The sequence below is a fragment of the Schistocerca cancellata genome, chromosome 9, assembly GCF_023864275.1.
Source record: "Schistocerca cancellata isolate TAMUIC-IGC-003103 chromosome 9, iqSchCanc2.1, whole genome shotgun sequence".
In the NCBI taxonomy this organism is placed as follows: domain Eukaryota; kingdom Metazoa; phylum Arthropoda; class Insecta; order Orthoptera; family Acrididae; genus Schistocerca; species Schistocerca cancellata.
This window is the reverse complement of record NC_064634.1, coordinates 47,893,557-47,909,626: the sequence shown is the minus strand read 5'-3', so window position 1 is coordinate 47,909,626 and position 16,070 is coordinate 47,893,557. Positions and strand designations below refer to the sequence as shown.

The 16,070-nt window shown below is 38.5% G+C and overlaps 1 protein-coding gene across 1 annotated transcript in view; it reads right to left on the bottom strand.

Annotated features, from left to right (window-relative positions):
- The window catches only part of LOC126101175 (myelin regulatory factor), a 371,876-nt gene that overhangs the window by 45,444 nt on the left and 310,362 nt on the right, over nucleotides 1–16,070 (bottom strand). Inside the window, exons 11-15 of the mRNA XM_049911873.1 lie at nucleotides 13,491–13,691; nucleotides 8,226–8,468; nucleotides 7,948–8,107; nucleotides 4,547–4,679; nucleotides 4,392–4,460 (exon numbers count right to left, since the gene is read on the bottom strand). Coding sequence (XP_049767830.1) covers nucleotides 4,392–4,460; nucleotides 4,547–4,679; nucleotides 7,948–8,107; nucleotides 8,226–8,468; nucleotides 13,491–13,691 — 806 coding nt within the window. The remainder of the gene's footprint in view (nucleotides 1–4,391; nucleotides 4,461–4,546; nucleotides 4,680–7,947; nucleotides 8,108–8,225; nucleotides 8,469–13,490; nucleotides 13,692–16,070) is intronic.

Here is a 16,070-nt window from a genome sequence, read left to right as displayed (position 1 = left end):
ACCATGTTGATTCATGAAGATAAGCTCCTTAGCCTCAAGAAAGATTATTATATTTGAACTGAGAATGTGTTCAAGTATTCTGCAGAGTATAGAAGTGGGGGTATTGGTCTGTAATTTTGCAGGTCCATTCTTTTACCTTTCTTATATACTGGAGTTGCCAGCACTTTTTTCCAGTCACTTTCAACTTTGTCCTGGGCGAGAGATTCATGATAAATACAAGATAGATGAGGGACCAAAGCCATAGAGTACTCTTTGTAAAATCAAACTGGGATTCCATCCAGACCTGGTGACTTATTTGCTTTCAAATTTATCAGTTGTTTTCTATGCCAGGTATGCTTATTTCTATGTCACTATGTCATCCTTGTGGGAGTCTGTCTGATGGTCAAATGATGGTATGTTTGTATGGCTCTCCTGCCTGAACAATTTCTTGAATGTGAAATTTAAAACTTCGGCTTTCGTTTTGCTTTTTTAAACTGCCACCCCCAACTGGTCAACAAGAGACTGAATGGAAGCCTTGGACCCACTTAGTGATTTTACGTATGACCAGAATTTTCTCGGGTTCTGTGCCAGATCTGTTGCTAAGATGTGACGGTGGTAGTTGTTGTGTGCTTCGAGCACAGATCTTTTTACAGATGTACGAATCTGTACTAACCTTCGCTTGTCGTCGTTTGTGCGTAGCCTTCTCAAACCTAGAGTGCAACAGCCTCTGCTTCCTCAGCATCTTACTAATTTCATTATTAAACCATGGTGGGTCTTTTCCATCCTTTACCCATTTAATAGGAACATAACTCTCCAGACCACAATTTACAATCTCCTTAAACTTTACCCATAATTCCTCTACATCCATCTTACTGGTACTAAATGATGCCATTTCACTCTCTAAGTAAGATGTTAATAACTGCTTATGTGCTCTTCTTCTTCTTATTAAGTTGCCAATCCTAAGATTGATTTGCAGCAGCTCTCCATTCAGTGCGATTGTCGGCCAGCCTCTTCAATTCTGTGAAACTTCCGCATCCTAGGGCCTGCATTATCTGGCTTATGTACTTTCTTCTAGGTCTGCCTCTTGCCCTTTTGCCCTTCACAAGGCCTTCCATTATAGTGTGGAGAAGACTTTCATGTCTCAGAATGTGTCCCATCCATATATCTCTCCTCTTCTTGACCGTCTTCCAAAGAACTGGAACTTCCTCCGCTCTCTGCAGGACTTCTTCATTTGTCATCCTGGCCGTCCATGGAATTTTTAACATCCTTCGCAGACACCACATTTCGAATCCTTCAATCCTTCTTCTTTCGTCCTCTCCAAGTGTCCAGGTTTCGCTGCCGTAGAGAAGCACACTCCCAACAAAGGTCTTTATTAACCGCTTCCTTAACAACAGACTTATCATATTTGATGTGAGGAGTCCTTTCCTTTTATAGAATGCAATCTTTGCCTGATTTATTCTACTTATTACATCTTTCCTACTACGACCATCAGATGTTATTCTGCTTCCCAAGTAGACAAAGTCTTGTATTTCTTTCAGCTTCTCTCCATTCAGCCTTATATTCGTAATTGCTTGATTATTTTGTTTGCTTGCAACTAAGATTTTTGTTTTTGACTTATTAATTTTCATGTTGTACCGTGTAGCAAGAGTGTTTTCCATTTCCTCCAACACTACTTGTAATTCTTCCTCATTTTCCACTAGGACAGCAATGTCATCCGCAAAACGCAGCATATCAACTATTTTTCCCTGGATCCTGATTCCATTAGCTTGTCCTAACTTTTCTCTGACCTCGTCCATTGCTTTCTGTATGTACATATTAAAGAGGACAGGGGAGAGTGCACATCCCTGTCTCACACCCTGTTTAATTTTTGCTTGTTGTTGATGTTCCCCACATCTCACTATTGCCACCTCTTCTTTGTATATGTTCCATATCGTTCTCCTGTCCTTATACTTAGCTCCAGTTTCCCTCAATATCTGGAATAGCTTTTTCCATTCAACCTTATCAAAGGCTTTTTCGAGGTCAATAAATGCTATGTAGGTGTCCTTTCCTTTTTCCATTCTTTTTTCTATTATGAGCCTTAGGGCCATAATGGCTTCTCGCGTACCTCTCCCTCTTCTAAAGCCAAACTGGTCTTGTGTGAGCATGCATTCCACGTTCCCTTCAATTCTTCTATCTAGCAGAAATACACTCCTAGCCTTCTTGACTGATTTATTAACTTTTGTAATCACAGTTGCTGTAATGACATCATTATCACTAATCCTTGTTTATATACTGACATTATCAATAAGGTCCAGCCTATTTGTAGCTACAAGGTCTAAGATATTTCCATTTTCAGTGTTTAGAAATATTTGGCATGATTGTCTGTCTGTAACCTCTGCAATGAATCAATAGACATCCCAGTCTAAATGAATCAACAGATATCCCAATCTATACTCTGCAGGTTAAAATCACCTCCCACTAGTATTGTATGACTTGGGTATTTACACGTTATTGATTGTGGACTTGCTTTGAATGACTCTAGAACTCTCACAGCAGAATTGGGTGGTTGGTAAAAACATCCAACAATTAACTTAGTTTCACCTACTCCTCTTATAAGCGACCAGATAACTTCACTGTCACACTCAACTTTGACCTCAATAGAGACAACATTTTTGTCAAATGCTATGAACACTCCCCCTCCTATGGCCTCTAATCTGTTTTTCTGATATATGTTCCACAACTTGCTAAACATCTCAGAGCTTTCCACTTCAGGTTTCAGCCAGCTCTCAGTCCCAAGAATAATTTGAGCATGAGAACTTTCTTGGAGGGCAGTAAATTTGGGAACTTTATTACAAATACTTCAACAGTTTATTGATAAAATTGTGACAGTCGAAGTGACTTTGGTTCATTAGCTGAACTATTTTTCCCCTTATTAGCAAGTGCCAATATTATCCAGAATGAGATTTTCACTCTGCAGCGGAGTGTGCACTGATATGAAACTTCCTAGTCTCGGTCTGGCACACAGTTTTAATCTGCCAGGAAGTTTCATGCCAATATTATGTTTACCCAAAACTGATAAATCAATATTTCCACAACTTTTACATTACTTTATTATTCATGTGGTAGTTTTCAGTCTGCCAAGTCTTGTTGTATATTTAGATTTGCATAAAACACTTTTGTTTAAGATATATCAATAATTAAAATTATCCCATTAGCATGTAGTCATCAGAATAGTGTGAGCTAATAACAGTTTCTGCACAAAAAGATCTAACCCACTGGATACCCATAATTTTCCACTTTTCAGTAGCCCATTTCAGTTTTTCAGAAACTCATTCATTTACAAATTATCTGTAACAAAAGTGTGGCCACAACCAAAATTATTTTTGTTGTTTAACCCTTTACACTTGTTTAGTTCCAGGATTTCACTTTGTACTCTTGTCACCATAATTGTTCTAAACCTGATAATGCCTTTCATCTAAGAACTGTGTGTAAGTGACTATTGTCTCATGAACTGTCATTTGTGGGAAGTTGATGCTTACAAGATAAGTTTCCACTGACAATAATGTCAAAATGTAAGTGCTAGTTTGGTGGTTGTGAAACATAAACAGAAGTGTAAAGCAAACTGGTCATCACTCAAATGTGATTTAATGGTATTGAACTGCAAGACCACCATCTAAAAAACTTCCAGGATATGAGACTTCAATTCTGTGTGCACCAATGAGGAACTTTAAAATATAATCAGATTAGCATACTTACAACCTGTAACTGATGCAAAACATGAGAGCCAAGCCAACAGACTAATGATGAAGCAGTGTTTAACAACAATGTAAAATATATAGAAAGAATCGCTGGTCAACATAAATGCAGACTTGGGTGCACTGATATAAGTTGCAGCTCTAAAAAATGTTGGCTGACAGTTCTACCTTGTCCTAAATTAACTTTGCTGCTTTTCACCATTTGTTCATTTTTACAAATTCTCCTCCGAGTCTTTTATTGCATTTTTCAGCATCCAGTAACGCAAATGCCATTACAATTGGTTCTGACTTCTTAACAAGTTATCAGATGATTGGAATATGTTACATAGTGACTCATAAAAGCACAACTCTGACTGGCTGATTAGATTCTCTCTATTTGTATTTAGTTATTTGTACATATTCATGTTTAGTCCTGTGGTAACTTATACAGATATAGAACAATTACAAATAATATAAAATTGGACATTACTATTAGATATGCTCTAAGTCTTCAGTTTAATTTACATTTAATTTGTCAAGCATAACCCGTCTCTGTTCCATATAATATATTTATTATCAAGGGTAAGGTAAACATATGTTTATAAATTTACTATCATGTGGAAACATGAGGAAACATTAAGTTGAGAAACACAATATGGGAAATATCTCATCAGTATCATGAAACTAACATAGACTTACCCATGGTAGAAGTTACCTAGAGGCCTCCTTTGTATTTCCAGAAAATATAACGTTGCCATTGCCACAAGGCTGTGAACAAAAGTAGTTTCTAGTATCAGTTATATACTTGTAGTAGATCCTAGAATATCAATAAAAGAAGTAAATTGGTGCCTTACCACAGTGCCATAATTAGAACTAATACTATGATTGTTATCTGGATGAATTTATTGGACCATGGCAATGAGTCAACTTCTTCCTTGTGATGACAGCGCCTATGTCTCACGGAAATGTTTGTTGCTTTACTGGTTACTGCAAAGATAAAATGCATCTCACTATAAGTCTTTGTATTGAGGGTTGCCTTCAGGACACACAGAAATGAGAACAGAGCAATAAGACAGCAGATAACTTGTACAGCACATGACACATATGTACAGAAATGTGAAGTAGAAAGGACATCTAGGTTCTCGAGTATTAGAGTTCATATTATGCTCATATTCATAAGATTAAAAGTTATGCAGAAGCTCACTGGAACTATTTTCTGGAACATGTAGCATGCTGGCTTTTTTGCATTTAGGCAAATAGTGTGTGGTCTCTTAAGAATACAACACTAGCTTGGGTAAAGAAAATGACAGATGAGAGCTCACTGACAAGAGCAGTTTTTTTGTGCAATTATGAGTCATGATTTGGGGTAATGGTGATAACCAATACGTTTACAACTGAAGAGAGTAGGGCATGCGAATGAGCCCTGTATTTATGTATGAAATATTTCAGTATTCATGAGGAGGGCTAGTAGTGTGGGCAGGAGTCAGCATTAGTGGAGGTATTGATGGCCACATCATCAGAAATATTGTTTGAAAGCCCAGAGGTATGAGGATCAGATCTTGAGGCCTTTACCACCACATCCAAAAACAAATTTTGTTATACCTGGATCAGATTAACAAAGAGACTGATAGTTAGTTATTACAGGACAGTTACCATAGTGACAACCAATCAGTGAGGTAGCTTGGTCATGCCTACTATCCTCTGCACCATTGTCATATCACTCTGCTAACTCAGGTTGCAGTTACCACGGTCAGTTGCAGAGGAAGCTTGCAGCCGGTAACATAAAAATTGTGATTCACTTTCATTGCTTGCGTTCTTCTTTTGTGTGGCATGTTCATTTTATACAACACAATGTCATAAACTAGTGAAAGTGCACAGGAAAATGATAAGACTATTAACACCCTGGTAAGCAAACCAAGTACTGCACATTAACAAGCAGCATGTGACTGTATCCAGAAAGGAAACACCCAGCTGTTGCTGCCACTGCCAACTGTATGCTCAGATGAACCTGAGCCAAACGTATCACACCCTCCCATACTCAACTGTCAATAAGTTTGTTAAATAGCTGAAGGTGGAAACAGAAGCATACATCATTATCATGTGATTTTTCAGAGTTCTGGAAATAATTTGGACCGTAACCTCAACTACACAATTGAGGATGATATTAGGAACATCATTGGGAATGCTCCCCATATTTATGCAAAGACTGTGTCACTCTTTGAACTACACAAGAAATCCTGGAGGAAGCACTCTGTTGAAAGTGTAAGTGTAGAGCCACATCATGCCACAATTTGGATCATCTGCATTGGAATGTTTCCTATAAGAAGTTACTTGACTACTAATTTCCAAAGTGGTGTTTGTCCACCCCTGTGATTTCTGACATCTTCACTGGCCCATTCAGATAAAATTTTCTGAAAGACCAAGTAGCTAGATGAATATATTCACACTTCCAACATTCAGTGCAAAAACAAACAGTAGCCTGGATAACACAGAGGATAATGCTCATAATATGTTAGGATTTTTCCAACAGAGCATAAGAAGCTCTTCTTAAATGGGAAATATAATTACAGGCAATTGAACAATATTAAGGTAATTCCACATACGTACTGTACACAACATAAAATCATTTGCAAGTCACGAAAACTGAACAGGTGCAGCTAGATAGATACTTGTCCATATCATGTTACAACAAGATCAGAAGGAAACTGTGTAAAAGCAACTGATAATTTATTTCTAAATCCAACTGTTTTTCATTAAATAGGTGCGAGACTAATAATAAGTAGTTTGTCTGACGGCAGCAATAAAGGATCCCCATCAGTGAGGTTTAATTATGAAGGAAAACATACAGTTCCACAGAATCAAGAATGCTGACTCAGATGCTGGATGAACACGAGGAATATGTTCACTGAGGATAAAGAGCAAAGAGCAGGACATTACTACAGAAATGGAGTAGCTGGTGCAACATTACTCATTACTACTATTGGACACCATGGTGCCATTACTCAGATGACACTGGTCATCAGCAGCACCTTCTGAAGAGACCGTGCCATAATTCATCCAAGGGCCGGCCTGAATCAGTGATGAAGAGATATAATGACTGTGCAGCAAAGAGTGCTGTCAGTTTGGTGAGTGTGTTTATGTTGTAGATTATTTTTCATGGGTGGTTAGATTAGATTAGATTAATACTAGTTCCATGGATCATGAATACGATATTTCGTAATGATGTGGAACGAGTCAAAATTTCCAATACATGACTTAATTAAGTTAATTTAATAACATACTTAAGTTAATATAACAACTCTTTCATTTTTTGTGTTTTTTTATTTTTTTATTTTTTTAAATTTTTTTTAAATTTATATCTAAAAATTCCTCTATGGAGTAGAAGGAGTTGTCACTCAGAAATTCTTTTAATTTCTTCTTAAATACTTGTTGGAACTTCAATATGGTGTGGACTGGACTTTGCTTTGGAATACAGACTTGGTAGCTTGCACCATTTCTGAGAAGCATCCTGTATGCAGGCTGGTTCATAATTTCTATTACAGGCTTCTAGGGGTTGTAGAGGGGACTTAGTAGACAAAGTTTTGATAGGAACCCATTTCTGGTAATGTACCATTTAGATATGAAATAAATTGGAAAATCAGGTCACTTTCAAATCTCCCACTTCACTGTACACTAGAGAGCCACATCATCAGTCTCTGCTGTAATTATGACATTACATGCCATTTTTGTTTGACTACAACAGCGGTGAGAATCTGGCACATTCCAAACTAGAAATCCATGGTACTCCATGGATCCACTACACTCTCAACTTTGAAGAGGGCATCATTCGTCATGTGGAAGAGAACTTGATGATGAGTACTCAAAGCACTGCCTATGTCATGGACTCCTGTAGAGTGCACAGATCAGACCTCATTGTCCCCACTGTGTGCATACCATGAAGTGAGAGATTTGAAAGTCACCTGATCTTAAAACTTATTTTACACACATGGTACATTTCTGGAAATGGCTTCCTTATCAAAACTTTATAAACTAAATCCCCCTACACCCCATAAAAGCATGTAATATAAATTATGAAACACCCTGTATGTCTCTTGTAAATGAACTGGGGTGAGTCCCCTCTAGTTTTGTGTGTAAGCCCCTTTGACAAAGCAGTAAATGTTGCTTGTTAATGTACAAGATGGAAGGAATGGAAGAACAGGCTCTTCAAAATTTAAGAGTTAACAGCACAACATCTTTTCATTTCTAATCATCTTACCTGTTGAGATGCTACTGGCTGTGCTTTTCAGACTATCCAAGCGTTTTAATTTGACAAGTTTCTTGTTCATTCTTTCCAGTTCATCAATTCTTGTTTCAAGATTATCAGTGACTTTGCACAGTTCCTTCACAGCACCGACATTTTCCATAAAGATGCGTTCCTGTGCCAAACATAAATGTGTAATCAACATGTCTTAGCAGTACACATTACCCTATTAAGTGAGCTGCAAGTTGAGAAAAATCTTCTATGACTACACTGAACTTATGTCTGATGTTTACCTTGTTTACAACAAGAAAGTTTTCAATACGTTGCCCTGAAGGAAGAACAATGTCCCCAGCCGGTCGGACTGCATCTGGTATTACTTGCTGCACCTCTTGAGCAATGACACCAGTATCAACTACAGGTGTACAGCTTGTTACATCTAATCCTGTAAGGCCAGCATGCTGAGCAAATTCTGGTGCTACACAATATCTCACTACTCTAAGCTGCTTCACATTGTGGAGTTGTTTACGAGTATCACACTGAAATAGAAAAAGGAGAAGAAACAGATTAACAGCCTGTGGCACTAAAATATATGGTTTAATCATAGCAAGGAAATATGCAGTGAAATTGAAATGGCTTATAACAGTATTGACCAACTGCCATGTCATCCTCAGCCTATAAGCATCACTGAACGCAGATAAGGAGAGGTGTGTGGCCAGCACACCAGTCTCCTGGCCATTTTCAGTCTTTGTGACTGGAGCCGCTGCTTCTAAATCAAACAGCCCTCCAATTTGACTGAGGGCTGAGGGTATCCTGCTGGCTAACAGTTCTTGGCAGACTGGACAGTCACCCACCCAAGTGCTAGCCAAGCCCAACAGGCTTAAATTCGGTGATCTGATGGGAACCAGTGGTGCCACTGCGGCAAGGGCATTGGCTATGTTGATTATAGTACAGTAAAAATATAAAACTCAGCATCATAAGCAATATAACGCAAATGAGGCATATGCTTGGTTTATAAATTGTTTAAATATCTCAATGGAAGAAAGTGAAGACTGCTGTCATAAAACAATGTTGTGTTGTTTTGCTTGAGAGTTGTTCAACTTTTGTAATAAATGAATAGTTCTATTTTCTGAAGGCAATGGCACACAAGCTCTTTATAAAGATGTGCAATCTAGAGATTTGAGCTCTGTTTTCTCCATGTGTTAATTTTTCAGGTCTGCTTTCATTGTGATGTTTTCAGTGGGTGTAATGAGATTTTACTTTCATATTACTCATAGAGGTATGTTATGTAACAAGGATGCATGACAGACAAAACAACAACATAGATTCAGAAATAAGAGGGATTGAAATGAGGGTTTTTTTTCCTATGAGGCTGTCCCATGAACTATAGGAGAAAAAGATACAACAATGGCTATCTTTTATTTTTAGATTTATAGTTCACTGCAAAAAAAGTATTCACAAATCTATAAAACATTTGCTCTAAATGTACAATCTACAGCTGATTATTCAAGTGAATTATTCTACATATTTTAGCTACAGGAGGCATGATACATAATGTAAAACTAGTATATATCACTGTATGCTAGGTCTTACAAACAATAACATTTGCAAAAATTTCAACACACAGTCCAAGTAAATCCAGACTCAGGGGATGATCAGAACACTGTATCAGAAATAAATGAGTGAGATGGAGACAGAAGACCAAACCAACCCAAAGGCCTACAAAGATCAATGTGATGTCAAGCTCAGCCATAAAGAGATATCAAATAAGGCAGAAACATAAAAGTAAGCAACAGCAAGCCTCATAGTTATCAAAGAAATGGAAGAGAATGATCAGTCTCTTGTGAATGGGTTTCTTACCCCACGGCATTTTAGCTCATACAGGGCATACAGTATCAGTAATTTGTGTACAAAATTTCTTTAAAAAAATATTCAAACTAGCTGAGTATTCGCCATTGCCTGGTATGTATTTATTTCAATTATGTTGGTCCATTTCCTTCTTCCCTCTATCTGTTTTTTTGCAAGTTACGTAGTGCTATTGTTCTCAAATACTGAATGAATAAAATCTGGTTATTCATGTATCACAGCCTACACTTCTTTTTCACCCCCACTCCCATCCCTTTGATAGACAGGTTTTTCTTACCCCCACAGCAATTCTTTTCAGACAGTGATACCACATTTGGCTGAAATCGGTCTAGTGGTTTTGGAGGAGATGTGGAACATACATATATACATACATATATGTTTCCCTCTATTATATACATACATACATACATATACATGTATATTTTTATAATACATATGAATACCTTTTTTCCATAATCCAATTTTGAGGAAATATAGTCCATATAGTGCCCCTGGCTATGCTGAAGTTACCAGTGGAAACCCCATAGTTTTGGAGATTAGTGTGTTCAAAGACAGACAGATGTGACAGTTTTACAGATTTATTATTAGTATTGATTTATGGTTCATACAAACCACATACACTTGAAAATTTGACCCTGGTAATAATTGTTTGTGTTATGACTGACATACCTCACTTAAAAGCCCTCATTTCTTTTTTTTCTAAAGAACAGTTTATCTTCACTGAAACTTACATAACTACAAAACTATCTTTGCTCAAAATTTTGAAACTGAGATTGTTTGAGTCTGATAAAGTAAACCTTTAAAAAATATAATAACTGTCTCATGTATCTCTAATTTTCTAGTTTACAAAAATATATACTTTTACTAAAATAGTTCTGGGATATTTGAATTGGCTAATCCCAGTATCCAGAAAAATCTTGGTGGGTTTCGATAAGACCAGGAAATAAAAATACGCCATAGGCTAGGCCACAGGCAATTCTGGTTCGGTATTTGAAGAATACATTTAAATGTATCTCATGTCCGGTAAAGTTACATTAAGTCAGTCATCTGCATAATTATGAACAGCCGCTCATTTATTTAAATTAGAATCCCCAAAGTCTCTGTGGGGTACTGGTCTGTTTATGATGATATGTGAGCTCAAAATTAACTGTGGTGGTGCTCTTAAGAACTTTAAAAATTGTTTAAGTTCCCGGAAATCATCGAATGGACACAGAAAGAACATGATGTATGAGGCAGTAATGCAAAGGTCAGTAACTTAACACTTTGAAAATTAGGTCATTAGAGACAGAACACAATCTCATATGGGGAAAGGGAATCAGATGTGTCATTCTCAAATGAACCACCCTAGCATTTGTCCTTATCTGATTTAAGGAAATCATTAAAAATCTAAATCAGCTAGGCTGGATAGAGTTTTATTAACTGCTGTTTCACCAAATGTAGGCAAAATGCCGTTATCACTGTGCCTCCTTGTTCAAAGTTGCAGTTCCAGGTGCTATGAAATCTGAACTACTAATATATTAACTATAATTTGAACATTAATCTCTAAGTTAGGAAGCTAGTAAAGCCTAAGGTTTCAATCTCTTCAAGCAACTACATATGTCATACTTCAGCAGGACTATGTCCAGACACATTTGGTGAGTAATGTGAAAGTCTTCTTCAAACAATGGTGTGTACCACTGCTTTCCTGCCCAGCATGTTCACCTGGTATGGCCTTTTTTTTTTTTTTTTTTTTTTTAATTTTTTTAATATGTCTGTGATGTGGTGGGTCAGCAATTTGTTCATCACAGTCCTTCAACATGTGCTGTTGATACTTTGTGGAGTTGCACTAAAACCACAGGGAGAGAAGTTCCCCACGAATATCCAAATCCTCTCTGATTTCATGCCGCAAAAATAAGAGGCACTTTTTGCAGCATCTGTATCGTCAGAATATACTGACTTCTCAAAGTCAGATATTAGTTAGTAAGTTAGTTTGGATGTTCTGTGGATCATTTGCACTATAAATTACAATGATATGGATTTTACTTTGCTATCTGCCAGATATTTTATATCCCTGGGTAAGTTATCAAAAATTTTTGTTGTCGCATTGTGCACCCCTTGACAATGAGGTCATTAGAGACAAAATACAAACTCAGAATGGGAAAAGGAATCAGATGTGTCCTCCTCAAAGGAGCTACCCCAACATTAGTCTTTATCTGTCTGTCTATATCATGTAAAGATGAATAATCCTAATCATTTCCATTTTTTCATGTAGCTATTTTGTCATTCAAAGCTCATTAGAGCTGCATTTATCCTTCCTGGGCTTTCAGTTTTCATTAATATTACACTTTACTATGAGGTGTGATCAAAAAGTAATGGGAATTTTTGTTTTTCTTAAGAAATCTTTATTCATTCATTAACATCAATTTTGTCCTCTTCAAAGTAATCCCCATCAGGTATAATACACTTTTGCCAGCACTTCTTCCAATCTTGATAGCACTTCTGGAACTCACCTTTCATAATGGTATTCAGCTCCTTCAATGATTCTGTTTTTATTTTGTCAATGGTGGCAAAATGACATCCTTTTATGGTGCTCTTCAGCCTCGGAAATAGGAAGAAGTCACAGGGGGCCATGTCTGGCAAATACAGCAGTTGATACAACACAGTTGTTTTATTTTTTGCCAAAAAAACATGAACAACCATTGAGGTGTCACCAGGAGCATTATAAAGCTGCCATTTCTACATATGGTTTTGCCACAATTCTGGTAGTTTTCTTTGGACTGCTTCACGCAAATGGTCCATAACTTCCAGGTAATATTCGTTACTGGCCATATGACCATAAAGTAGGAACTCATGATGCACTATCCCATTGCAGTCAAAGAAAACAGTTGGAAGAACCTTCACATGTGATTGAACTTGAATTTTTTAAAGTCTTGGCTCTCTATGCAGTTTTCATTGGGTTATTGGGCCTTGGTTTCAATGTCCTATCCTTCTACCCATGTTCCATTACCTGTTACAACCTTCTTTAGAAGTTCTGGATTTGTTGTTGACTGCATACATGAATTCCTGAGCAATGTCTATGAGACATCATTTTTGGTCTAAATTCAACAATTTTGGAACAAAATTTGCTGCTATGTATTTCATGCCAAAATAAATAATAAATATATTATTAATACTAATGAATTGCTTGGCACAAGCCAAAGGGTATGCTGACAACATTAGCAACCTTTCTGATAGTGATTCGACAGTTTTCCACAACCATTTTCTTTACTTCTTCCAAATTTTCATCAGTAACTGATAGTAGATTCTCCAAAAGTGATAGTCAACATTTCCAAAGCGGTATTGCACTTTATTCAATTTTTCAAGCAAAATGTAATGCAAATTCTTTAATCCATCTTTTTGAAAGCGAAAACTCACTGAGCACTTGAAAACACATATGATCTTTTCGACTGCTGACAAACTAAATACTTAAAACAGATGAAAATTCAAACATACATCAGGAACATCTGTACCAAAAAGAAAAAAAAAATCTTGAAAATCAGATGTATGAAGCAAGCAAAATTAAAAAATTCCCATTACTTTTTGATCACACTTCATATGTATAAAATGCAGAATGATATGAAAGTCTATGACATTATTTTGACTTCAGTTTTTTTAATATACCCAAAAGATATTTCGTTGTTAATTTGTGTTTAACTCAACATTTCTGTAGCACAAACCTCTTGTACACTTTCCTTGACCCTCTGATCACTGGGCTGCATGATGTGGCCAGTAACTTTAAGATTTCCATACACGACCAGAGCCTCATCTGGCCGATCTGTGTTGATGCCCACACGACCTGTGTGGAAGACTGAGTCTGGCGTGTGGCCCTTCTGCCAGCTCAACTCCACGTCGCTCTCAAACTGGCCAGGGTTTGAGGCCTGAAACAGAAAAGCCTAGTGTCTTCAGGTAGACTGCTCTTTCACCAAACATTTAGACATAAATGTAAATATATGTAAAAGAGGAAAACTACAATTAAAATAATATGTATGGAAATAAAAATTAAAAGAATACCAATCAATCACTCGGGAAGGAAGAAATAATGTAATGAAGTAAGCTATCAGGTATTTGTAGATGATTTTGCTGTACTGTTTTGACTCTGAAAAATCTATTAAACATAGATATAAGAGGCAATCTCTTGGAAAAGATAGGCAACAGAGCAGATTTAAGAACCTCTGCTGTGAAAAATGAGGTTTTCACTACCATAATGAGGCAACAAAGTTTTTACTAATAGACATTGGTGAAAAAGAAGAGATTACAAAGGTTAAGTATTTAGGAAACATAATTCAAGAAAACTGGTTAGAAAAATCTGTGTGGATGAAAGAATACATGAACTGGAAAGAGCAAACAATGGGCTATAACAAAGAATGTTTACAATAAAAAGTTCATATCAAAAAGTGCAGAAACATCACATTAATGTGTTGTAGCAAAACTACAATACTTCTAAGCAAGCTAGTGCCTAACAATGAATTATAAATGAGACAACTAGAAGTATTGGACAGAAGAATTACAAAGATACTTTTAGGTTCAATAAGAAGCACAGAAGACTGGAAATTATGAGGCAATGATGAAATACACTCCTGGAAATGGAAAAAAGAACACATTGAAACCGGTGTGTCAGACCCACCATACTTGCTCTGGACACTGCGAGAGGGCTGTACAAGCAATGATCACACGCACGGCACAGCGGACACACCAGGAACCGCGGTGTTGGCCGTCGAATGGCGCTAGCTGCGCAGCATTTGTGCACCACCGCCGTCAGTGTCAGCCAGTTTGCCGTGGCATACGGAGCTCCATCGCAGTCTTTAACACTGGTAGCATGCCGCGACAGCATGGACGTGAACCGTATGTGCAGTTGACGGACTTTGAGCGAGGGCATATAGTGGGCATGCGGGAGGCCGGGTGGACGTACCGCCGAATTGCTCAACACGTGGGGCGTGAGGTCTCCACAGTACATCGATGTTGTCGCCAGTGGTCGGCGGAAGGTGCACGTGCCCGTCGACCTGGGACCGGACCGCAGCGACGCACGGATGCACGCCAAGACCGTAGGATCCTACGCAGTGCCGTAGGGGACCGCACCGCCACTTCCCAGCAAATTAGGGACACTGTTGCTCCTGGGGTATCGGCGAGGACCATTCGCAACCGTCTCCATGAAGCTGGGCTACGGTCCCGCACACCGTTAGGCCGTCTTCCGCTCACGCCCCAACATCGTGCAGCCCGCCTCCAGTGGTGTCGCGACAGGCGTGAATGGAGGGACGAATGGAGACGTGTCGTCTTCAGCGATGAGAGTCGCTTCTGCCTTGGTGCCAATGATGGTCGTATGCGTGTTTGGCGCCGTGCAGGTGAGCGCCACAATCAGGACTGCATATGACCGAGGCACACAGGGCCAACACCCGGCATCATGGTGTGGGGAGCGATCTCCTACACTGGCCGTACACCACTGGTGATCGTCGAGGGGACACTGAATAGTGCACGGTACATCCAAACCGTCATCGAACCCATCGTTCTACCATTCCTAGACCGGCAAGGGAACTTGCTGTTCCAACAGGACAATGCACGTCCGCATGTATCCCGTGCCATCCAACGTGCTCTAGAAGGTGTAAGTCAACTACCCTGGCCAGCAAGATCTCCGGATCAGTCCCCCATTGAGCATGTTTGGGACTGGATGAAGCGTCGTCTCACGCGGTCTGCACGTCCAGCACGAACGCTGGTCCAACTGAGGCGCCAGGTGGAAATGGCATGGCAAGCCGTTCCACAGGACTACATCCAGCATCTCTACGATCGTCTCCATGGGAGAATAGCAGCCTGCATTGCTGCGAAAGGTGGATATACACTGTACTAGTGCCGACATTGTGCATGCTCCGTTGCCTGTGTCTATGTGCCTGTGGTTCTGTCAGTGTGATCATGTGATGTATCTGATCCCAGGAATGTGTCAATAAAGTTTCCCCTTCCTGGGACAATGAATTCACGGTGTTCTTATTTCAATTTCCAGGAGTGTATAACAAAACCTAGAAAAAATAACAGAAACAATAAGAAAAAAGAAAACTTTTTTTTTACACGAGTGTGTGTGTGTGTGTAAATGTTTTTCTGTCTGAGGGAAGAATTTCAAACAATGCAAAGTCCAGGATGGAATAACAAGAACATATTGCTACTCATCACATAAAAGAGCTAATGAACTGCAGACAGGTACAATGAAAAGATTACTAAACATCTAAGCTTACAGAGAAAAAATCTCTTCTTCTGAAATAGAACATTCACGC